The 25,623-nt window shown below is 36.2% G+C and overlaps 1 protein-coding gene across 3 annotated transcripts in view; it reads left to right on the top strand.

The window, feature by feature from the left end:
• Positions 1-25,202, top strand: part of TRUB1 (TruB pseudouridine synthase family member 1) — a 60,037-nt gene extending 34,835 nt beyond the window's left edge. Inside the window, exons 5-9 of one of the 3 annotated variants that reach the window (XM_032281752.1) lie at positions 486-558; positions 2,239-2,378; positions 4,382-4,438; positions 8,479-8,536; positions 23,629-25,202. In XM_032281752.1, the coding sequence (XP_032137643.1) occupies positions 486-558; positions 2,239-2,378; positions 4,382-4,438; positions 8,479-8,489 (281 nt within the window). In that variant the 3' untranslated portion in view covers positions 8,490-8,536; positions 23,629-25,202. Of the gene's footprint in view, positions 1-485; positions 559-2,238; positions 2,379-4,381; positions 4,439-4,542; positions 4,785-5,174; positions 6,033-8,478; positions 8,537-23,628 lie in introns of those variants that run through there. The other 2 variants (XM_032281750.1, XM_032281751.1) reach the window with 2 other exon arrangements.
• Positions 25,203-25,623: the final 421 nt, after the last annotated feature.

The raw sequence follows: 25,623 nt of genomic DNA on the forward strand, positions 1-25,623 counted from the left end.
TAGATTTGAAATCTTATCAGATAAAACTTAATATGTGGATAATACTTGATAATGTTGAGTACCACATTGAGTTATTTACAACATAGAAAAGAACTTACGGGAATTATTTTGCTGCCTGTATTCTGATCATTATTGATCACAACAGGATCATTTCTATAGCTAATGGGGGATTTTCCTCAGATCTTCTTAAGGCCATAGTCAGAACCAACTGAATATATATAGGATGATTGCATTATTTTTATTGGGAAAAAAAATGGAAGCAAAGGAAATTGTTTTAATAAAGAATATAAGACTTTCTCCCCCTTTTATCTCATTAATGTATATTTTATTCTTTTACAAGGTAGAATTTGGGCTATAGAACATATACTGTAATACATGCTTTGTTGGAAGAATTTTTAAATGAATTTTCAGGGCTGTTGGTGCTGTGAAGATAGTACATGTACTTCTGTGGTTGTTTTAGTGTCTTTTTTGTTGATTTTTGACAGATAAAATAACACAAGAAGATATTGAAGGCATTCTACAGAAATTTACTGGGAATATAATGCAAGTGCCCCCCCTGTAAGTTCAATTAGTAAATTTGGATAAATGTTTACTTTTCTTTTCCAGTGGTTAACATCACTCTAATTAAAATACATGGGCTTCCTCTTGCCATATGGCAAGGCAGGTTTTAAATCTGGTGTGGCAAATGTTCAAGTAAAGGTGAGACAGGATGTGGAGCTTTTGACACTCCCTAAGAGGCAGTGAAATGTGGTCTACTTTGTTTCTGGGTGTGGCCACAGCCTGGCATCTGTGCTATTACAGTGTTTATTGGCTTTTCTGATTCTGTCAACAGACATCAGGGCAGTTCTGGAGCCCAGAGATGTCCCTTTTCCTAGAACTGTTGTGAAGGGACCAGTCCAGTCTAGGAGGGAAGTCAGAGTCCTAATGTGCACTGCCTATCAGGTGCTGGGACCATTCCTACTGGGCAGAATCTTTGCCTTCGCTATTCTCTGCAACCAGCGAAACCAGTGAGAGTTATAACTTATTAAAAATATAAGTATATTGCTTTACCGCTTGTCTTAGTTTGTTTGGGCTCCAGTAACAAAATATCAAACTGGGTAGCTTATAAACAACAGAAATTTATTTCTCACGGTTCTGGAGGCTGGGAAGTCCAAGATCACAGTGCAGTAGACTTGGTGTTGTGGGGGGGCCTGCTTTTTCACAGATGGCACCTTCTTACCCTGTCCTCCCATGGTAGAAGGGACAAGGCAGCTCTCCGGGGCCTCTTTATAAGCGCACTAATTTCTTTCATGAGAGCTGTGCCCTACGGCCTAATTACCTCCCAGAAGTCCCCACCTTCTCATATCATCACCTTGGGCATTAGGATTTCAGCATATAAATTTTGAGGTTTGACATTCAGATCATAATACCTTATAGCCATATTTTCCTGCACATTACCATTTCAAGCAAATTGCCTGTTTTTAAAAATGGCCGAATCGATTATAGGATATGTCGGGATAAGTTTCTGACTTCTTTTAGAATTTAGTATTTATTTTGTATTTAAATTCTTGGGATTTTCCAGGAACATTGAAATATCTCTGAAGAGATACCTTTTCATGATTTTGCCTCAAATGTAAAAATTTAAAAATTTTAGCAAGATCTACATAAACATTCTTTTGGATTGTTGTTAAAATAAATTTTATTTATATTTGCTTGTAAGAATTGTTTTAATATTTTCTGTGATTATTCCAAGGATTTTGTTTTCCAGTAAAATTTTATCATGAAAAGCTAAGATACGCTTAGTAGATTATTTGCTTATTAGCTTCTTAGAAATGCTTTGGTAACATATAAAAATGAATATTATAGTAGAGATTGTTTAAAGGAAATATAGCTGAGATTATTATGACCAGAGTCTATTAAATTCCTTGTGCCTTTAACACAGAATGAGGACCACTAAGGAGAAGACATGAATAGACCATCTCCAAAAAGGTGGTTAAAGAACAAAATTGGCAACACTGTTTACTGAGTGTCAGAATTAGGTTATGTCCGCCTTAGAAATATTTAGAAACTCTCTCCATGACAGCATTGTGGAGTAGATTAGAATTAAAAACTCATTCATTTTTTAGAAAGATTCTCACTGTAAAGCACTGCCAGTCATCCTTCCTTTCCATACCAGAATCTGGAATTATCATCTCGCAATCTTTCCAAATCCCCCTCAATTCTTGCTCTCCTTTCTTTCCCTTTCTCCCATCTCACAAGCTATTCTGCATTAAAGAAAGATGGACAGAGACTTTCAACTTTGATGAAGAGAGGTGAAGTTGTAGAAGCAAAACCTGCCAGGCCAGTGACTGTATACAGTATCTCCCTTCAGAAATTCCAGCCACCATTTTTCACATTAGGTAAGATGGAGAAATTTGAAATCATTTGTAGTTACATGTACTTTTAATTCGTATTTGGCTACTTTTGTGTCATTTTAATAGATCTGTAGGATGTTGGAGATTTTTAAAAAATTGAATTTAAGGAAAGTTAGGATTTCTTTATACCTTTTTCTGGTAACACATTTAATGAGATTCCTGTAGCTATCTGAAGATTCAGAAATGCCTTTCTAACTAGGCTGAGTTTTTCGTGTATTGTATTGTGTTATCTTACTATAAAGTTGAAAGTAACATACTTTAGATCTCTATAGAGAAGCGTAAGAAGTATATACTTCTTAAATTTTAGATTTTATTATCTTTTGGATGCTTTTCCTCCCATTTTGATTAGTACTCGATACATTCAGTTTTAGAATTGGCATTAATTTGTCAATTGAAAACAAAGCATTTTTAGTTTTTGAACAAGAAACCCCTCACCCCCTTGTTTACCACCTTTAAGTTACTATTAAAGATCCTGTAAATATGGAAAAATATGGGTAAGGCATGGTCACGTTTTTAGTTCAAGTTATGAATTTTAATTTCTAATACATATTTGAAATAAATGTAAAGACTATAAAGTTCATTTCTGTTGTTTGGAAACTTATGGTCTGGCTGCAGAAAGTTGTAAACATATAAGAGCTATGAAGAATCCAAAGCTGTAGTTCCTAAGTGCATACTGAATGGGATTCATTTTAGAAATAATGTCCCAAAACCTTTTAACCTAAACTTACTGCTTTTTTCTATTGGCATTATTGTTTTATCTGTGTTATGTTTCTGCAGGATATGATTTTGTACCATTAGGGAAAAAAAAAGTCACTTTGTTTCTTCAGGTTCCTGCTTCTAAAATATTTGACAGATAATGAAAAAAACACACTTAAAAATGTTGTGCTCCATTCCATGAAAATGAAGCAGCTGGTTTGACAGAGTAGATATTCTCTATGAAAGCAAGAAAAACTCAGATTTTTCAGATTGTATTGAAGTTGAAACTATTTTATTGACTATTGACTAGGGAGAGCAATAACAGGCCAAAAGGTATTTTTTCACCCATGTCAAATGTAATGCAAGAATTCTGGTACACCTGCATTTCCTCCCAGTGCCCACTTTCAATCTCAGTAGTGGCCCCCAACCATGAGCTGACTAAAGAAAGCGAGGGAGGGGAGGGTGGTTATTAAAATTCTCAGGTGGTGAGTTTTGATTAATTCCCCCAAATGGCTTTCTTTGTACCAGTAAGACTAGAAGCAGCTAGAATATAGTCCTTTTGTGTGGAAATGTGGCAGCTCTTTTCAGGAAGTCTTACTGATGAATAAAAATAATGCAGAGTCCTGTTCTTAACCAATAAGCTTGTGTTAGATTGTGTTAAGAAGAAATTTAGATTTACATTCAGTTCTGGGACATTGTGTAATTTTAAGCTGTTTTGTGATTACTTCAGGTGTATTTCCAAAAGAACATTTAAATATGCTGAGTTCTTCGTGAGTAGTACAGTACCCCAAACATAATTCTTGTTGCTGTGAGAAGGGGTTTTTGGTTGGTTGGTTGGTTTTTGGTTGAATGTATAAATCAGAAAATATTTTAAAAATCTACAGCTCATGATGGCAAAACTACATTTCTAAACATTTACAACCTATTAAATGAACAAGGCATACAAATCTGAAAATATTTTTTTAAATCTACAGTTCATGATAGCAAAGCTGAGATTTCTAACTATTTAAAACCTATTAAATGAACAAGGCTGAAGTACTAAAGTGGTATGACTTGCCAGTTAATTTAAAATGTGTTCATGAGTTTCTGCTATTTGCTTTCTCCACACTCTGACTTTTCAATCTCACAAACACATATGCTACTGGATGAATAATTTATGTTTTAGTGCATAAATATTTTATCACTCAATTGTTTGCATAGTGCATTTTTACATTTGTTTACGGGCATCATTTCTATGTAAAGTGGATTTCATAGGAGGTTAGCAATTTACCATGTCACTGTTAACATTCTAGATGTTGAATGTGGAGGAGGTTTTTATATCAGAAGCTTGGTCAGTGACATTGGAAAAGGTAAGCATAAAAATGAATTACGAATTATCATTTAGAGAGTAATATTCCTTTTCAGTGGGAAGAGGGAATTTTCCATTTTTCTTATTTCTGAGTACTGGCCTTAGGAACTGAACTCTTGCTGCCTTCAGCTTTAAAAGCATTGTTGGTTTCTGGCATGCAATTATCAGCCTCAGCAGCTGCAGTGAAACGCTTGTAATGGAAAAGAAGAGAAAGAGAGAACAGAAAATGAAGACGGGAAAAATGAATGTAGGGCTGACATTTTTGCAAGTACAAAAGATTTTAACTCAAACTAGGGATCAGAAGAAAAAAAGAAAGATTTAACCTTGTGAAAGTTATTTTCAAATTTTTTAAAAACTGGAAGGCGTAGTCTTACAAATAGCCAGAAGGTTTTGGTTCTGGCTCTGCCATTTACTAGCAGTTGTCACACTGGACAGGTCATATGATCTCATCTGTAAAGTGACGGTAATCTTTACTCCATGAAGTTGCTTCATGAGTTAAATGACAAAACTGTGGGCAAGTTCTTTGTTGATTTTACAGCAGCTTATAAGGTGAATTATTAAATATTATTTTGCTACTTGTGTCTTTATCTCAAGGCTCTTGGTTCTTACATTGGATTATTTTATTTTTGGGTGGTTTTGAGATATTTGAATCGAGTTCGGTCATTTGAACAATTATAGACTATGAAATATTGAATCATTTATCTTCTGGATTTTTTTCCCACCTTTTGTTGCTATAGAACTGTCTTCCTGTGCCAATGTGCTAGAGCTGACCCGAACGAAACAGGGGCCATTTACGCTAGAAGAGCATGCCCTTCCTGAAGATAAATGGACAATTGATGACATTGCACAGTCTCTTGAGCATTGCTCATCTCTTTTCCCAGCAGAGTTGGCACTTAAAAAATCAAAACCTGAGAAGTCTAATGAACAGGGTTTGAGCTGTGAACATATAACTCTAAATGAGCCAAAGGGAGAAGATGATGTAATTAAGACGTGTTGAGATTGGCCTGGAAATATCATCATTTTCTAGTTGACATTTGAATCCCTTTGTGCAGATGCAGAATGGCAAGCTACATTCAAAAGACAAACAGTATTCTTAACGTTTTTTTTGCATGAAGAAAAATGTCTATCATTTACAGTTTCAATAGCATATAATTTATTTGCTATGCCTTATAAATGGCCTCGCAGTTGTTCAGTTGTTTGCTGTGTTGTGGAATGTTCTTTTAGGATTTTTTATATCGTGAAAATGTGAATATGATTGGATTCAAGAAAATTAAATTTCTGAATTTGATCTGTCTTCAGTCTTGTGAAAAAGTTGAACAAATTTCCTAATCAAAGAAATAATGTATGAGTTCCATGTTTCTTTAGTTTGATAAAAGTAAATATAATTTAGTGTTTTTACTTTATTTAGGCTTCCTGGTGGCTTCATTTTATTGAAATTCTTTACTTTGTTTGAAATGGCCATTATTGACTTTTTTCTTATGTTTTGGAGAGTTTATTATTATTAAAAATATTTCTTTGATAAAACGCCCCTTATCTAGTAATACCTGTGTTTGTTTAGATCTTGGAAACGAATAAACTTTTATAGTATTTGTAAATGAACCAAATTATTGCTGCTACCACTAAGAGGATGTAAATAGAAGACTAATAATTAAAGTCACCTTCCTACCTTTAGAGCACCTTCAGCTCCTATAGTTTTGTATTGTGGCAGCTATGAGATATTTTCATGGTAATTTCAACATGGTCAAGCACTTTGTACCAAGTTATTAAATAACAATTTTTAAAATTTAAAGAATGTGTCTTCAACTAAAAACTTTTCTTTATGCTTTAGCATTTATTTATGTCTCTTTATAGAGCATTATCCCTGTGACATTGTTTCTTTAGTTTGCTCTTTCAAGAGATATTTATAGATGCTGCCATAGCTGCCCTGCATTTCCAGCTAATCTCTTCTGCTCTAAATATTTAAAAACAGTTCTTCTCAAACATTTTCATTCAGATAGCTTTCTGAAAGTTCCCTATCCGTCTTTACCATAATTTTTAAATGTAGCCACATTATAAAATAGTAAACTTCATATATAATGAATGTTTCATATTTTTGTTATGGGAAAGCAATAACATAGTTGAATACAGAATGCAGCCAGTCTTTAGAAACATTCAAATCCCTCTTCCTTTACTCAAATACAGTTTCCAAAGGAAGACTCATGAGAAATGTCATAAAATACAAGTTTTAGATTTTTGTGCTTTGCCTTTCTTTTTAAAGGTGTTTTCCTGCTCTGCACTAACTTTTTATTTTGCTTAACCCACTTTGAACTCAGTGTAAAAAATTATGTCATCATTATGGCATTTTCAACATATTGGCAACGTATTTTAAATGAAAACATTAAAACTAATTCTTAGTATGAGACAAAATTGTAAGGAAAAAGAGCATGAATACCATGATGCATTAACATAAAATACCAAACACACAGAATTATAAAATGAAAATTTACAGTTTAACTTGTTCATATCTAGTGCCCATAGTGTGTGTCAGTCAAAGGTGGCAGCAGACACACCCGCCTGTTGGAATGGCACAGGTTACGATATGTCCTCTTCATTGCAAGTTAAAGTCTAAATAGAAACATACTTAGGTTTTAGAATACATAGGTGGGATTTCTGCTGTATTTTTCAACTTAAAAGTTGACACATAGAGTTTGCTAATAGAGGAGTAGAGATGGTTGACAAATTTTAAAAAACAATAGCCAACATTTTTCTTTTATATTTAAGACATCGAAGGAGATTTTGCCAAATGGGAAAAATATCATTATCTCTTAATGTACTAACTTTAGAATTTTAATTTTTATATTATATTTCCCTTTTTGTTGTTCACATAGTCTTAAGGCACCTATACTTTTAACTTTTTCATTTGATATTATCTGTGTGTATTTAGTTGTGATAATGGTTATTTTAATTATATTGCTTCATACTTTTATTTAAACCATTTCTCTATTGATGAATACTTAAGTAGTTTTTAATTTTATTAGGATAAATTCCTGGGGGGTGGGGACTGTTAAATGAAATAACATGAAGAATTTTATGACTTATGTTTGCCTTATTGCTTTCCCAAAGAGTTGTAACATTTTACAGTGATACCATTTGAGTTAGGGGTTTTATATGTGGTTGCTAATTTAGTCAATATAGGAGAAAAATCAAAGTTTCTCTGATTTGCTTTTGTATGATTTGTCTGTATACTTTGTTCATTTATATAAATAAATATCTTAATGGTTTCTATACATATTTGCATGAGTTATTTATGTCGTAAATACTTGATAGAAGAATTTTTCATGGTTTGTTGTCCTTTTAGAATTAATTTTAATTCTTGCTAAGTTTGCTCATTCTAATTCTTCCCCCTTTTATTATTGTCACATTAAAAAGTATGAAAAGTTTAAAATTTATTGGAACTTTAAAATCTTATTAACTCTCATAAGCAGCTGAAACTGATTGAGATACTCTGAAAAGTTCAAGACTTATTCATAAAACAAATTAGCTTTCTTCCGATAGTCTGGTATTTAAATACCAACTCAGGGTTTTTTTTCACTTTAATCAAAATATTAAAAAATTTCTGTGTCTTATATATTTCTGGGTCTAAACCTTCATGACATAATAAAGTTGTTTTACTTGTAAGAGAAAGATAAAAGACTTTAAAAATCCTAAAAATGTTTCAACCTGAAATATACCAGATCACTTCATTTTGACACTTTTTTTTTATATTTCTGAAAACTATTGCCCTAAAAGTTATTAAAAGTCATACTACTATTTATAGTCCCAAAATCCAGGAATTTTACATAACAGAAATTTACTCTCTGCGAATTCAGAGTTTTGAAATGTGAATAAGGGCTAAACACACTTTCTTCTACCTGTACTTACTAGGTCTTTTTTCTTAAATAGTTGAATTAAAACAAGCCACTGACTCATCATCAGAAGTGATTTACTGTATTAAGTATGAGTGCTTTGTATCAGTTCATCAGTACATTTTATGCCCCCTGACCAGATTGAAATTTTTATCAGATTTACAGTGAACATTTTGAGGTTCAACTAGATGGTGAATTGTTCTGTTTCAAAGAAAGTAAGTAATTTACCTTATATCATGATGTATATAATAGAAAAAGATGTGATTCAAAAGCACTCTAAAGTGCTGAAACATTTAGATGGAGGAAAAGAGAATAGATACGAGGTTTATGCACTGAAATGAGTATAATGGCCTTGTAGTTAAATAGAGGGATTGTCTTGAAACAATTTCTTTCTCTAAGGTGTGTATGGGCAAAGCTCTAGTTTGTCCTAATTATTCATTAAATACTATTTATTAAGCACATTTGTTAAGGCAGTTGAATCAGCAGTGCCTTCATTTGTTAATGTGTGAGTTAAATTCTCTTTATGAACAGCAATATCTTCAGATTGCTGCTATAAACAGTGATATAGTCGGAAGGTTGAAATTCAGAAATTATTTTGTTCTTATCCATAACCCTTAAAATGCTATTAACTTTATTTCTGTCTTTACCATTAGTCAACTTGTTGATCCTAGGTGAATCACTTAATCTGTTTGGGTCTCAGTTTCTTCATTGTTACAACGAAGGAGACAGACTAGTCCATCTTGAAGAATCTCTCCAACACTAAAATATTAGGCTTCCAAGTGTAAATAATTTGTAATTATTTTGCTCCGGAACTCATTCCTCATGAACCTGAATTTTTATATTTATCAGTTCCCATCCTTTACTTCTTTGGATATTGCATCTCTTCTAGAGTCTTTGCATTTTATTCGGTGTCTAATTACTCTTTCATATTTTCCATCTCGTTATCCCACTGTGCTGCATACTGGGGAATTTCCTCCAGTCTTTTTTCCTGATAATGAATTCCTTTTGCTATTTTTATTTAGTCTTTTAACAATCATATATTTATTCCAGTCACTCTGTGTATTTATTTATTTAGAGACAGTTTCTCTGTTGTCCAGGCTGGAGTGCAGTGGCGTGATCTCAGCTCACTGTAAACTCAGCCTCCCGGGTTCAAGCCATTCTCCTGCCTCAGCCTCCTGAATAGCTGAGATTACAGAAATGCACCACCATGCCTGGCTAATTTATTTTTTATTTTTAGCAGAGACGAGGTTTCACCATGTTAGCCAAGCTGGCCTCCAACTCGTGACCTCAGGTGATCCTCTCACTTTGGCCTCCCAAAGTGCTCGGATTACAGACTTAAGCCACCATGCTGGGCCTTTTGTTTTTATTTCAACACCAAGTTTTTTCCTCTAAAATCCACCTCTTCTTTTTTCATGTGTTAATCTTATTCTTTCCTTAGGGTTTCAGTAAAATGCATATATTTTTTACTTTGATATTTTATATGCATACAGAAAATCGCACGTAACCGTATAGCTTAGTGAATTTTCACGAACCAAACATGTCTATAACCAGCAACCAAGTCAAGAAGCAGAACATTACTAAGCCCTCCAGAAGCCCCTACTGCTCCATGAAGATTATAGATTAGTGTTTCATGTAACATTATATATTAGTAATTTTGTCTGTTGTGCTTCATAGCTGCATATAAATAGAAGTCTGTGATTTGTATTCTTTTATATCTGGCTGCTTTTGCACAGAGTTACAATCTTGAGGTTCTTCCATATTGTGGCTGTCTTAGCTTGGGCTGCTATGACAAAATGTCATAGACTGAGTGACTTAATAGATATTTGTTTCTCACAGTTCTGGAGGCTGGAAGTCTGAGATCAGGGCTCAGTGTGGTTGGGTTCTTGTGAGGACTGTCTTACTGGCTTGGAGAGGGCTACCTTCTCATTGTGTTCTCATATGGCCAAGACAGGGACCGTGTCTCATCCTCACAGGGATGCTAACCCCATCATGGCAGCTCCAACCTCATGACCTTGTCTAAATTTAATTACCTCCCAAAGGCCCCACTTCCTGTTCATCATAATTGTTTAGTATTCATTTATTACCATTGTTGACCTGTTTTACTGAATGATGGACACTTGGTTAGCTTTCAATTTTGGGTATTTTGAATAATGCCTCTATGAACAATCTAGTACTTGTCTCCTGGTAAACATGCACACATTTCTGTTGGAATTTTGTTTTGTTTGGTTTGAGAGAGTCTCACTCTGTTGCCCAGGCTGAAGTGCAGTGGTACAATCTTGGTTTACTGCAACCTCTGCCTCCCAGGTTCAAGCAATTCTCATGCTTCAGTCTCCTGAGTAGCTGAAAATACAGGCACATGCCTCCATACCCAGCTATTTGTGTGTGTGTGTGTGTGTGTGTATTTTTGGTAGAGACAGGATTTCATCATATTGGCCAGGCTGGGTCTCAAACTCCTAACCTCAAGTGATCTGCCCGCCTCAGCCTTCCAAAATACTGGGATTACAGGCATGAGCTCCTGCAACCGGCCTCTGATGGATATTTCTAAGAGTGGAATCTAGGTTGTAGAGTATATGTTAAGCTTTAGAAGATACTGCAAGCAGTTTGTCACAGTTACTGTACCAGCAGCATATGGGAATTCTAGTGGTTCTACATTCTTATCAGCACAAAGTGTTTTATGTTTTCATCTTAACTATTTAGGTGCATGTTTACTTTATTACAATATGGTTTTAATGAGTTTTCCTCTGATTTCTTAGGGTTTTTATTTATGTGTATTTTTTAGTCTAATTTTCTATGCAGTCTATTAGTCTGTTTAATCTTACTGTCTAGTTAGTCTAATAGTCTCTGTTAGCTCAGCTATCTGAAATTCTTATGGAGTGTGCTCTAATATTATTGAATCTCCCAATTCTCAGCCAAGGTAGATTGTGTCCTACCTTGTGTTCTTTGTGCTGCAAACTTGGATTCTGAGTTAATAGTGAGACTTCAGGGGAGTGTGTGTGCTTGGGTTGAGAGTGTCCTCCCATAGAGGTTTTGGGATTGTTTCTGCTAGGCACACCAGAAATATCGTTGTTCTGAAATCCTCACCGTAAATGATCATTGCAGAGGTGTTTTGTTATTGTTGTGTTGTGTTTTGTTTAATTTAAAGCCTAAGTCAATAAAGAAAAGCTTCCTTGTTTTTGCCCTATGTTTGTGGTAAATTGTGTCGTAACTACCATTTTATTAAATATATAGTCCTTTAAGGGTACCAGTTTTATGTCTATATTTGGGGTTGTCACAACTCCAAAACCTCTCAAGATCCCACACTTCATTTCCATCTCCACTTAAAATGCAAACCCTTTGGTTACAGAGAGGAGTAGATCTTGCCTCCCTCTCATACCACCTGGATTGCTGTAGCATCAACAAGTGCATTTACCTCTTCGTTTTTCAGATTGTTCTTTATATTGGACCCTGGTAAATTTCCTTATTACAAGTTCAATTGTTTTTTAAATGAATTTTTTGAAGTCGCATTTATATGCAACACAGTTCACCATTTTAAGTGTATAGTTCAAAGAGTTTTACTAAATATATATAGTCATATAATGAGGATCATCAAAGTGAAGATAACAGGACATTTCCATTATTCTCCAAAGCTCCCTATTGGCCCTTTTCCTTTTGTAAACAATCTCTTCTGTCACTCTCAGTCCTGGCAGCCATTATCTGATTTCTATCTCTATAGTGTTTTTTTGCCTTTTAAGGAATGTCGTATGAATGGAATCATACAGTATTTTGTATTTTGTATTTAGCCTCTTTCACTTAATACAAAGCTTTTGAGATGCGTTGCTGGATGTATCAGTAGCTCTTTCCTTTTTTTTACATTCCATTGTATGGATGTACCACAATTTGTTTATCCATTCACTAGTTAATAGACATTTATTTTGCTTCCAGTTTTGGGCTGTTTGAACAAAACATCTGTAAACATTATATACAGGTCTTTATGCGCACATATTCTTCTCTTGGGAATGGACTGCTCTATCATATAGTAAGTGTATGTTTAACTGTTTGTTTATTTTTTTAAGAGGCGGATTCTCACTCTGTTGCCCAGGCTGGAGGGCAGTAGTCCAATCTCCGCTCACTGCAACATCCGCTTCCCAGGTTCTAGCAATTCTCCTGCTTCAGCCTCCCAAGTAGCTGGGACTACAAGCATATGCTGCTATGCCTGGCTAATTTTTTGTATTTTAGTAGAGACAGGGTTTCACCATGTGGCCCAGGCTGGTCTCGAACTCCTGAGCTCAGGCAGTCCACCCGCCTCGGCTACCCAAAGTGCAAGGGATTACAGGTGTGAGCCACCATGCCTTTAACTTTTAAAGAAACTGCCAAAATCTTCTCCAGAGTGGCAGTGGCATTTTGGATTCCCTCTAGCAATGTATGAAATTTATAGTTGTTCTACATCCTTACCAGCACTTGGTATTATAAGTCTTTTTTTTTTTTTTTTTTTGATGGATTTTCACTCTTGTTACCCAAGCTGGAGTGCAATGGTGTGATCTCGGCCCACCGCAACCTCTGCCTTCCTGGGTTCAGGCAATTCTCCTGCCTCAACCTCCTGAGTAGCTGGGATTACAGGCACGCGTCACCATGCCCAGCTAATGTTTTGTATTTTTTAGTAGAGATGGGGTTTCACCATGTTGACCAGGATGGTCTCGATCTCTTGACCTCGTGATCCACCCACCTTGGCCTCCCAAAGTGCTGGGATTACAGGCTTGAGCCACTGCGCCCGGCTATTGTAAGTCTTTTTAAATATTACCCATTATAGTAGTTGTGAATAATATGTAATGTGGTTTTGAATTTGCATTTTCTAATGGCTAATAATATTGAATATCTTCTCATGCTTATTTGTCATCCTTATATCTTCTTTAATAAACTTTAAAAAAATCTTTTGTCTATTTAAAACATTGTGTTCTATATAAATTCTAATTGTGTCAACATCATTTGTTGAAAGCACTATCCTTTCCCTGTTAAATTACCTTGGCATATTTGTTGAAAACTAGTTGACCATATTTTTTTATTTGCATCTATTTGAACTATTTGTCTCCATTGATTTTTATTTTTATTCTTTTTTTTTTCTTTTTCTTTTTGAGATGGAGTCTCACCCTATTGCCCAGGTTGGAGTACAGTGGTGTGATCTCGGCTCACTGCAACCTCTGTCTCCCGGGTTCAAGCAATTCTCCTACCTCAGCCTCCTGAGTAGCTGGGATTACAGGCTGATTTTTGTATTTTTAGTAGAGACCATGTTGGCCAAGCTGGCCTTGAAATTCTGACTTCAAATGATCCACCCATGTTGGCCTCCCAAAGTGCTGTGATTATAGGCAAGAGCCACCACACCTGGCCTAATTTGTATTTTATTCTTACATCAATATCTCACTGTCTTGATTACTATAGCTTTATATGGTAAGGCTTGAAATCAGGACTCATTCTCTAATTTGAGTATTTGTGGTATTCTATCTGGATTCTTTGCATTTTCAGATAAATTTTGGAATCAGCCTGTCATTTCCTACCAAATAAAAAGTCCAGTGTGATTTTAACTAGAATTTTTTTGAGCTTATAGATTTGGGGAGAATAACATCAGAATGATATTGTCCCATACAATCTATTAACATAGCATATCTCATAATTCATTCAGTCATTTTTAATTCCTTTCAGTAGGCTGGGTATGGTGGCTCACGCCTGTAATCCCAGCACTTTGGGAGGCCGAGGTGGGTGAATCGCCTGAGATTGGAAGTTCAAGACCAGCCTGGCCAACATGGTGAAAACCCTGTCTTTACGAAAAATACAAAAATTAGCCAGTTGTGGTGGTGCACATCTGTAATTCCAGCTACTTGGGAGGCTGAGGCTGGAGAATTGCTTGAACCCGGGAGGCGGAGGTTGCAGTGAGCCAAGATCACACCACTGCACTCCAGCCTGGGCAACAAAGTGAGACTCCATCTCAAAAAAGAAATAAAATCAAATAAAATGTCCCTCTTAGTAATGTTTTTTAGGTTTCAGTATATAACTCTTCCATGTATTTTGCAAAACCTTTCTTTAAATTTTTATATGTCTTGATGATTTTGTAGAGATACTGTTTTTAATTTTAATTTCTGTTTGTTGCTACCATATAGAAATATAATTGATGCTTGCATAGTACAAGCTTGATAACCTTTCTTAGTTCGGGTAACTTTATGCTACATGCTTTGGGATTTTTTGCATAGACAGTCATATCACCTGTGAGTAAAGGCAGTTTTATTTCTTCCTTTCCAAACTGTATGCCTTTCATTTTTTTTCTGCTAAATAGCAGTGAATAAGACCTACAATACAATGATGAGTAGTGGTAGTAAGAGCAGATATTTTTTCCTTCCTTCTGATCTTAAGGGATTTATTATTTATTTATGTTTAACAAGTATGTTGTTAGGTGTAGGTTTTTCATAGAAGTTCTTTATCAGGTTGAGAAAATTGAAGGTAGTTAGCTGTACGTGTTTTTGTAGATGTTCTTTATTTGGTTGAAGAATTTCCTTTCAATTCTTAATTGCTGAGAGTTTTTATCAGGCATAGATTGTTGTCAGGTGCTTTGCTACATCTTTTGAGATAATTGACTACTGAATCTTGAACTGACCTTGCATTCCTAAGTTAAACCATACTTAGTTATAATGTCTTATCCCTTTTATATAATGCTGACTTTGGTTTTCTAATATTTTATTGAGTTTTGTTTCTGTGAGGGATTTTGGCCCTAGTTTTCTTGTAATAGCTTAGTGTGGTTTTTGTATGAAAAATATTGTTCACAACGTTCTTTTATTCTGTTTATGCCTGTAAGAACTATAGTAATATCTCTGCTTTCATTCCTGATAACTGTTAATTTATATCATCTCTATGTTATTTCATTAATCTTTTCCAAATAGTTTGTCTTTATTTATTTGAATTTTCATTTTCTAATGAGCATTAATATTGATTATTGATTTTTTCTATTAAAAATAGTAAAAATTGTTCTTACTGATTTTTATTTTTCTGATTTCTATTTTTCACATATCTATTTCATGTATATATTTCTATTTTTCATGTATATATTGCTCCTATCTATATTATCTTGCTCTTTTTCTAGTCTTAAAGTAGAGACCTAGGTCACTTCTTTTCAAACTTAAGCATTTAATGTTACCAGTTTTTCTTTGAGCACTGCTTTAGCTGCATCTCATAAGTTATAATAAGTTATGATTCCATTTAAAATAATTTCCATTATGATATTTCACTTTACCGATTATTTACAAATGTATCATTTAATTTCTGAATATTAGAGGACTTTCTGTATAAAGTTCTTTAATGTCTTGTTTAATTTCATTGTGGTGAGAGAATATAAAATACATGAATATAAAATGTGTGATTTCCATTCTTACAAACTTAAGCCTTGTTTCATGACTCAGAAATGGTCTACCTTGGAATTTGTTTCATGTACATTGGTTAAGAACGTGTTTTCATGGTTGTTGAGTGATCATTCTGTAAATATCAATTAGGTGAAGCTTGTTGCTGTGTTAGTCAGGTCTTCCATAGCCTTAATGGGGTTTGTTTTGCTTTTGTTTTGTTTTCTGTTTTTGTTCTACTTTGCCTATCAGTTACAGTGAGAGGAGATCTGCAATCTTCAATTATACTCACTCCTTCCTTCCTTCCTTCCTTCCTTCCTTCCTTCCTTCCTTCCTTCCTTCCTTTTTTGAGAGGGAGGCTCACTCTCTCACTTTGTTGCCCAGGCTGAAGTGCAGTGACACAATCTCAGCTTTCTGCAACTTCCACCTCCCAGGTTCGAGCAATTCTCCTGCCTCAATCTCCCCAGTAGCTGAGATTACAGGTGCCAGCCACCACACCCATCTAATTTTTGTATTTTAGTAAAAACAGGGTTTCACCATGTTGGCCAGGCCGTTCTCTAACTCCTGACCTCAAGTGATCTACCCAACTCAGCTTCCCAAAATGCTAGGATTACATGCATGAGCTGTCCCACCCAGTCCTTCCTTCAGTTCTGTCACTTTTTTTACTATATGTGTATGAGAACCTTATTATTAGGGGCGTGTACATTTAAAATTGTTATGTCTTATTGATAGATTGATCTGTCATTATGAATGTCAGTATTCATTCCTGACAGTATTTCTTTTTCTGAGTATGTTTCTGGATGTGTCTACTATTATTAACATAGCCACTCTAGCTTTTTAAAATTAATGTTTATAATATATATATATACACATATATGTTACTTTTAGCTGTTTTGTTTCCTTATATTTAAAGTGGATGTCTTATAGGTAGCATATACCTGGGTGTTGCTTTATTATCTAATCTGATAATCTCAACATTTTTATTAGGATGTTTAGGCCATTTACATTTAATGTAATTATAGACATGGTTTGATTTGCTATACTATCTTTTCATTTGTTTTGTATGTGAGCCATATTTTCATTGTTCTTTTTTCCATTTTTGACTGTTTTCTTTAGTACTGAGTGCTTTTTTTTTTTTGTATGTCATTGTATATCTTGGCTTGTTAGTTATACATCTTAAAAATTTTTTTCTGTTTTATATAGGATTTATAATATACATCTTTAACTTATCACAGATTACTTTCAAAGAGTATTTTACTACCTCATGTGTAATGTATAAACCTTAAAATAGTATATTTTCATTTATCTCTCCTGTCTTTTATGCTATTGTTTTTATACATATAATTTTACATGTTAGAAACCATATAATACATTGGGTTTGTTGTTGTTTGTTTTTACCTTGTGGCTGTTGGCTAGGGTCAGCATACATTTTCTGTAAAGGCATACCTTGGAGATATTGTGGGTTTGGTTCCAGACCACCATAATAATACAAATATGCAAAAAGTGAATATCACAATAAAGTGAGTCACACAAGTTTTTTGTCTTCCAGTGCTTATAAAAGTTTTGCTTATATTACACTGTAGTCTATTAAGTGTGCAATAGTGTTATGTCTAAAAAAAAGGCACCTTAATTTAAAAATGCTTTATTGCTAAAAAATGCTAACAATAATTTGAGCATTCACTGAGTCATAATCTTTTTGCTGGTGGAAGGTCTTTTCTTGTTTATGGCTGTGGACTGATCAGGGGTCAAATGATGAAGTTTACGGTGGCTATGGCAATTTCTTAAGTCAACAGTAAAGATTGCAACATCAGTTCATGCTTCCTTTCATGAAAGATTTCTCTGTAGTGTGTGATGCTTTTTGATAGCATTTTATGCACAGTAGAACTTTGAAATTTGGAGTCAGTCCTCTCAAACCCTGCTCTGCTTTAACAACATAAGTTTATATAATATTCTAAGTCCATTGTTGTCATTTCAACTATGTTCACAGTGTCTTCACCAGGAGTAGTTTCCATCTCAAGAAATGGAATGAAATATTTGCTCATCCATAAGGAAAAATTCCTCATCTGTTCAAGTTTAATCATGAAGATTGCAGCAACTCAGTCACATCTTCAGGCTTCACTTCACTTCTAATTCTAGTTCTCTTGCTATTTCTACCACATCTGTGGTTCTTCCTACATTGAAGTCTTGAACCTCTCCGAGTCATCTGTGGGGACTGGAATCAACTTCTTCCAAATTCCTGTTAATATTTATATTTTGACCTCCTGTGAATCATGAATGTTCTTAGTGGCTTCTAGAATGGTGAATCCTTTCCAAAAGGTTTTCAGTTTACTTAGTCCAGATCCATCCATCCAGAGGACTCACTTTCAGTGGCAGTTATAGCCTTATGAAATGCATTTTTTCAATAATAAGGCTTGAAAGTTGAAGTTACTCCTTGATCCATAAGCTGCAAAAATGGATGTTGTGTTAGGCATGAAAGCAACATTAATCTTTTGGGTTTTTTTGAGACAGGTTCTAGCTCTGTCACCAAGGCTAGAGTGCAGTGCCACAATCTCAGCTCACTGCAACCTCTGCCTCCTGGGTTCAAGCAATTCTCTTGCCTCAGCCTCCTGAGTAGCTGGGACTACAGGCATATGCCACCAGGCCTGGCTAATTTTTTGTATTTTTTTAGTAGAGACAGGGTTTTACCGTGTTGCCCAAGCTGGTCATGAACTCCTGAGCTCAGGCAATCTGCCTGCCTGGCCTCCCAAAGTGCTGGGACTTTAATCTTTTTGTACATATACATCTCTTGGATGACTAGGTTTATTGCCAGTGAGCAGTAATATTTTGAAGGGAATTATTTTTCTTAGTGTAGGTCTCAACAATGGGCTTAAAATATTTGGTCCACCATGTTGTATACAGATGTGTTGTCATCTAAACTTGGTAGTTTCATTTATAGAGCACAGGCAGAGTAGATGTAGCATAATTCTTAAGGGCTTTAGGATTTTCAGAATGGTAAATGAACATTAGCATCAATTTAAATCGCTAGCGGTATTAGTCAGTCAGCAACTCTCAACAAGAGAGTCAGCATATTTTTTGAAACTTTGAAGCCAGGCATGAACTTCACCTCTCTGGTTGCAAAAGTCCTAGATGGCATCTTCCAATATAAAGCTGTTTCATCTACATTGAAAATCTGTTGTTTAATGTAGCCACCTTCATCAATGTTATCTAGATCTCTTAGATAACTTGCTGCAGCTTCTACAGCAGCATTTGCGAATTCACCTTGTACTCTTATGTAATGGAGTAGCTTCTTTCCTCATACCTCATAAACCAACCTCTGCTAGCCACCGACTTCTGCATTTTCCTCACCTCTCTCAGCCTTCATAGAATTGAGGAGAGTTAGGGACTTGCTCTGGTGATTAGAATGGCTTAAGGGAATGTTGTGGCTGATTTGATCTTCTATCCAGACCACTAAAATGTTCTCCATATCAGCAATAAGGCTCTTTTGCTTTCTTATTATTTGTGTGTTTACTGGAGTAGCACCTTTAATTTCCTTCGAGATATATTTCTTTGCATTCACAACTTGGCTGACTGGTATAAGAGGCCTAGCTTTCAGACTGTCTTTTGACATGCCCTCTTCACTAAGCTTAATCATTTCTAGCTTTCTATTTAAAAAGAGATGTAGGCCAGGCACAGTGGCTAAGGCAGGAGGATTGCTTGAACTCAGGAGGTGGAGGTTGTAGAGATCATGTGACTGTACTCCATCCTGGATGACAGAGCAAGACCCTGTCTCAAAATAAAATGAGAGATGTGCAATTCTTCTTTTTGTTTGAGCATGTAGAAGCGATAGTAAGATTATTCATTGACCTAATTTCAATACTGTTGTGTCTCAGAGAATAGGGGGCCTGAGGAGAGGGAGAGAAGTGGGGGAATGGCTGGTCAGTGGAGCAGTCAGAACATATACAACACTTATAAATTGTTCGCTGTCTTACATGGATGTGGTTTGTGATGCCACAAAACAATTACAATAGTTACAGCAAATATCACCAATCACAGATCACCATAACAGATATAATAATCATGGCAAAGTTTGAAATATTTTGAGAATTAGCAAGATGTGACACAGAGATACAAAATGAGCACATGCTGTTGGAAAATTGGTACTGATAGACTTGCTTGATGCCATATGCCTTCAATTTTTAAAGACACAATACCTAGAAAGTTCAATAAAGTGAAGTGCAATAAGATGAGGTATGCCTGTAAATATTTTAGGCTTTCCAGACCATATGGTTTCTGTTGCAGCTACTCACCTCTGCCATTATAGCATGAAAGCAGCCATAGAAAATACACATAAATGAGGCCGGGTGCAGTGGCTCAGGCCTTTAAGCCCAGCATTTTGGGAGGCTGAGGTGGATGGATCCCTTGAGGTCAGAAATTCAAGACCAGCTTGGCCAACATGGCAAAACCCTGTCTCTACTAAAAATACAAAAGTTAGCCAGGTATGGTGATGCATGCCTGTAGTTCCAGATAATAAGGAGGCTGAGGCAGGAGAATCGCTTGACCCCCGGAGGGGGAGGTTACAGTGAGCCAAGATTGTGCTACTGCACTCCAGCCTGGGCCACAGAGCAAAATTCTGTCTCTTAAAAGCAAGGAAAAGAAAATACACATAAATGAATGTGTGTGGCTGTGTTCCAATAACTATATTTATCCTCGTGCTGTAGCTTGCCAACTCTTGCTTTACACTGTCAGTTACCTTCTAAAGAGATTAAAAATCATAATATCTATTATGTTTATTCATATCCTGGTGCTGTTTCTTCTTTCCTTATGTAGAATCAAATTTCATTCTGGTATCGTATTTCTTCTTATGAAATAATTTCCTTTAATATTTTTATAGAACAGGTCTAATAGCAATGAATTATGTCAGTTTTTGTCTGAAAAAGTGTTTCATTTTTGAAATGTACTTTTGCAAGTATATAAAGCCATGTTGGTTAACTTCTTTTTTCTTCAACACTTTAATGAAGTCACTCAGTTATCTTCTGGCTTGTATAGTTTCTCTGGCTGCCTTCAAGATTTTTTTTTTTGTCTTAATTTTTAGCAGTGTGATGTGTCTAGAAGTGATTTTCTTTGTATTTATCCTTTTGGGGGCCTCTTAATTTCTTTAGTCCTTTTTTCGTTTTTTTAAAGATCAGTTTTGGTCTGTCTCCTCAAATGGGCTGAAAAAGAAAAGAAGAAAAAACATAGTTTAAAAATTAATTTTAGAAAATTTCAGCCATCATTTCTTCAAATATTTATCCTACTCTATGCTCCCCTCCTCCCCTTTTCTCTCTGCCACTCAAATTACAGGTATATTTAACCTTTTTATTGGTTCATGGCTCCTGGATGCTCTGCTTTCTTAGTTTTTGTCTTTCATTTTGGATAATTTCTATTGACCTATCTTCAAGTTCACTGATTCTTTTCTCAGCCGTGTCTAGTGTGCTCAACACCTGTTGAAGAAATTATTTTTCTTTAAGATCATGTTTTTAAATTCTAGCATTTTCATTTAACTCTTTGTTCTGGTTTTCATCTCTCTGCTGACTTTTTTTTTTTTTTTTTTAAGAAGGAGTCAGGCTCTGTCACCCAGGCTGGAGTGTAAGTGGCACAATCTCAGCTCACTGCAACCTCTGCCAACCCCATTTCAAGCGATTCTCCTGCCTTAGCCTCCCGAGTAGCTGGGATTACAGGTGGCCATCACCATGCCTGGCTGATTTTTGTAATTTTTTAGTGGAACCGGGGTTTCACCATATTGGCTAGGCTGGTATCAAACTCCTGACCTTAGGTGATCCACCTGCCTTGGCCTCCCAAAGTGCACTGCACCCAGCTCTGCTGACATTTTTTTATCTTTTGATGCATTTTGTCTACCTTTTCCTTTTATCTTTTGATGCATTTTATCTACTTTATCCTTTAACATGTTAGTCATAGTTACTTTAAATTCCTTGTCTGATAAGTTCTAACATTCAAGTCTTGGTCTGTTAATAACTTTGTGAGTCTGTTAACAGCATTTTTTCTTTCTTGTCTGTGTGTTTTGTATTTCTTGATTGTATACCAAATATTGTGTGTAAAATAGACTTAGGTAAGTAGTACTTCTATCCAGAAATAGGCACATTTTTTGTGTCCAGTCATTAGTGTGGAGGTTGAACTAGGTTTGGGTTTGTTGATGCTATACTTACAGTGCACCAAACTTCCAGTCACTGCAGGAGTGGGCTGCTGCTGCTTTGTGCTTCATGTGAGGTCTGAATTGCGGAAGAGTTTTTCCTTAGTGTTTCCCTCCATGCTCAGATTTCAGCAAGTCTTCACATCTGTGCCACAGGAAGAATCTAATTCATTCTCTTTTTGACCTCCCCTGGTGACTGACTGTTGCTTTTTATAGCTCATCATGGAGTAAGAGGGTGTTTTTTACTTTTCATCCTCCAGCCTCGGTCTTGGGCCCTGAGCTCCTAGAGTCCAGGGGTGGTTGAATCCAGGGATTTCTCAGTCATTCTGCCCCTTCCCCAGTAGTGGCAGATCTCTGCTTTGTATCAGTGCAAAATCCTGGCCTGAACTCATTTTCTGCCCTTCCTTGAGTGGCAGACAGCTCTCACTTTCACCCTTCTACCAAAGGCAGTGCATCTTTTCCTGGGCCTCTCCCCCAGCAACTTATGACTTTCCCTTCGGGTAGGAGAAGGGCTCATGTATCAGGGGATTCTGTGCCTGTGCGCCACCTGCAGAGTTTCTCAGTTCCCCTGCCCTGCCCCAATCTTTTCTGTGAACACCTAGTAGAGACCCATGGAAAAGAGCAAGGAAGCGAGTGTGGACTTCTCTTGTGTCTGTTGATTGCTTTGTTTCTAAACTGTTACTCTTGGACTTTAAGAATTTAAGACAATTTCAGCTGTTTTCTTTTTACCTGCTGGAATGGTTAATTTTCTGTGTCAACTTGACTGGGCCATGGGATGTCCAGATATCTAATTAAACATTATTTCTGGGTGTGTCTTTGAGGGTGTCTCCAGAAGGGGTTTGCATTTGAATTGGTGAACTAAGTAAAGCAAAGGTCCCTCCCTCCCTAGGAGGGGTAGGCATCATCTAGTCTGTTGAAGACATGAATAGGATAAAAGGCAGGGGAAGGTTGGAATTGCCCCCTCTCTGCTTGAGCTATCCTGCCCTTGGCACTCCTGGTTCTCAGGCCTTCAGACCTGGATTCCTTCGTCTCCACCTTGCACATGGCAGGTTGTGGGTCTTCTCAGTCTCCTCTCTAATAAGTCTCTCCACACACACACACACACAGACACACACACACACACACAATGTATCCTTCTGTTTCTCTGCAGAACCATATCTAATATCCCGCTTTTATGGCAATTACCTGTCCCTTCTGTATTCTGCCGAAACTGAAAACAGTTCATTTTTCCATCTCTCCTTAAGAAAGGCTCATCACCCATTAGTTCTCTGATAGGCTCAGGGAGTTATCCAATTTTTTTTTTTCTCACTGTTAGGATAAAATTGATATTCTGTTGAAGCTTTCTACACCTAAGTGGTAACTTGTTTTGTGGTTCTTTTCTGTACTTTTCCTAGAATTGGAACACTCTATCTAGTTAAGACAGATAAGCTGACTTGTGATACCTTAATGTTGTGTTGATTTATATTCTTAGAAAATAATCTGTCAACGTGTTGACTAATGGCAAAGCATTTAATAAATCAGCATTCATGTATTCAGGTGCTCTGAATTATCTGACTTAAATTCTTACTTTATAAATGAGAAAATTGGGGCATGGAAACATAAATTCTCCTAACCCCAAATTATTACATTATTAAGGACAGGACTTAGAGTCCAGATATCTTAAGTCAACAGTATTCTTTTGGCTCACAGAATTGGCAATATGATCTAAAGGTAATAACTAGGTGATTTTCTTTTATATGAATTAATGATGTCAATTTTCAAGTATTCACAAGTGCCTACTGTGCAGGGAAAGAATGCATGGCATACAAAAGATGTAGTCCAGACCTTTAAGAAACTTTCATTTAATGGGAATTCAAGAAGTGTACATATAAGAAGGTAAGTAGCAGTACGGTAAAAGACAATACATAAATATCAGTGAATGGTATTGCCTAAAGTGCTATTGATAGAGCAGTAATTCATTTCTGTAAACATCTGTTGATCTCCTACTGGAAACAGAGGAGGGAGAATAGGATGCCTCGTAGTCAGGATAGAAGAGAAAGACCTTGAGTTGAGCCTTGAACGATATTTAATATTCAAAGGGTTAAGGAGAGCAGTTGAAGAGGGGAGAATAGTTCCAGCATAAATGATGGTGTACAAGATGAACACAATCAGCAAAGAGCAGATTGGTCTGGATGAAGAGGGGGATTTGCATCATTTGGGATTACATCATTTATACCCTTGAAAGCCAGGATTGAGTAAAGCTGCAGTGAAGGGACTGGTTCATATGGAAGCTTTAATTTAAGAAGATTAATCTGATAGTGACATGTGCCAAAAACTGAATAGGTAGAAATGGGATGCAGAGAGCCCAGTTGGAACTGAGTCTGGTGTAGTAATGCAGGATTGAGGCAATAAATGGCAACCTACAGTATCACCAGATAATGGATGTTTGAATGGACGGTTTAGAGGAAAATTGATGGTATTTGGTAATTCACTAGATAATCGAGAGTCATGGAATTAGAGGGGAAAATGACTAAACATAGTCATCAAATGGTTTTTCTTAAAAACAATGAATCTGTATTTTGGTGTAGAGTAGCGTTTTCTTACACCTTATTGCCTAGTTGGTACAGTTGCCTATGATAATGACTCCCACCATGCTTGCTCCGAGTCCCCCACCAGCCAAACAGCTTCTTGAAAAGGACAATGCCTTTTCACTTCTCTCCAAGTGCTTGGCAAATGGGAGGCTTTCTGAAGTTAGTCTATAGTTAGGGGTTCCCAGTTAGTATTTGAAATATTAAATCATGCCAATGGTTGACAGTATGGGCTCTCATGTTAGAGATTCTCCTGGCCCTACTGTTCATCATCAGCTATTAACCTCAGGTAGGTTAATGGACTTTCCTGAGCCCCAGTTTACTCATTTATAAAGTGGGATTATTTATAATGTCTACTTCATAAAATTATGAAGCCTATGTTAGGTCACTCTAATAGTGTTTAGTATGATTCTTAGAACCTAGTAAACAGTCAGTAAACAGAAGCAAATACTGCATGCCTGATTTATAGCCAAGAGGAGAAAGGTCAATCTGGAATTTTCATGATTTATGGATTCAAATTATACATTTCAAAGATGCTTTATAAGCTATTGTTTTGGTAAGAAGAACTGAGCTGAAACAAAGAACTTTCTGACAGTAATGATTATTAAATGGTGAAATAGGCTTTGGTGCAAGTGAGAAAGACTTTAGAGGATATAGATGTTCACCTTGTGCATATTACGTGTACAAAAATTCACTAAGTAGATATGTTTATCTACAAAGAGAGAGCATTAAAGTTAGTAAACACCCCCCACCCCACCCCGCTTTTTTCTGAGACAGGGTCTCACTCTGTTGCCCGGGCTGGAGTGCAGTGGCATGATCATGGCTCACTGCAGCCTCAATATGCTGGGCTCAAGCGATCCTCTTGCTCAGCCTTCCTAGTAGCTGAGGTATGCACTACCACACCCAGCTAATTTTTAAATATTTTTTTGTAGAAGTGAGGTTTCACCACGTTGCCCAGGCTGGTCTCAAACTCCTGAGCTCAAGTGATCTGCTCACGTCAGTCTCCCAAAGTGCTGGGCTTACAGGCATGAGCCACTGCACCCAGCCAGTAAACCCCATTCATTTACACCATCTCATTTGTCTCTCCAACAATCCTGTAGGGTAGGTAGGATCTGTCTTTATTCGTTATTTAGGTGAAGAACTTGGAAGTGGTGTGAGGACTAGGTGTTTTGCCGAAAGTCACGCAGCTGGAGTGGCAGAGTTCTATACTTTTC

The sequence above is a fragment of the Sapajus apella genome, unplaced genomic scaffold (genome assembly GCF_009761245.1).
Source record: "Sapajus apella isolate SASKATOON/1434 unplaced genomic scaffold, GSC_monkey_1.0 scaffold13, whole genome shotgun sequence".
In the NCBI taxonomy this organism is placed as follows: domain Eukaryota; kingdom Metazoa; phylum Chordata; class Mammalia; order Primates; family Cebidae; genus Sapajus; species Sapajus apella.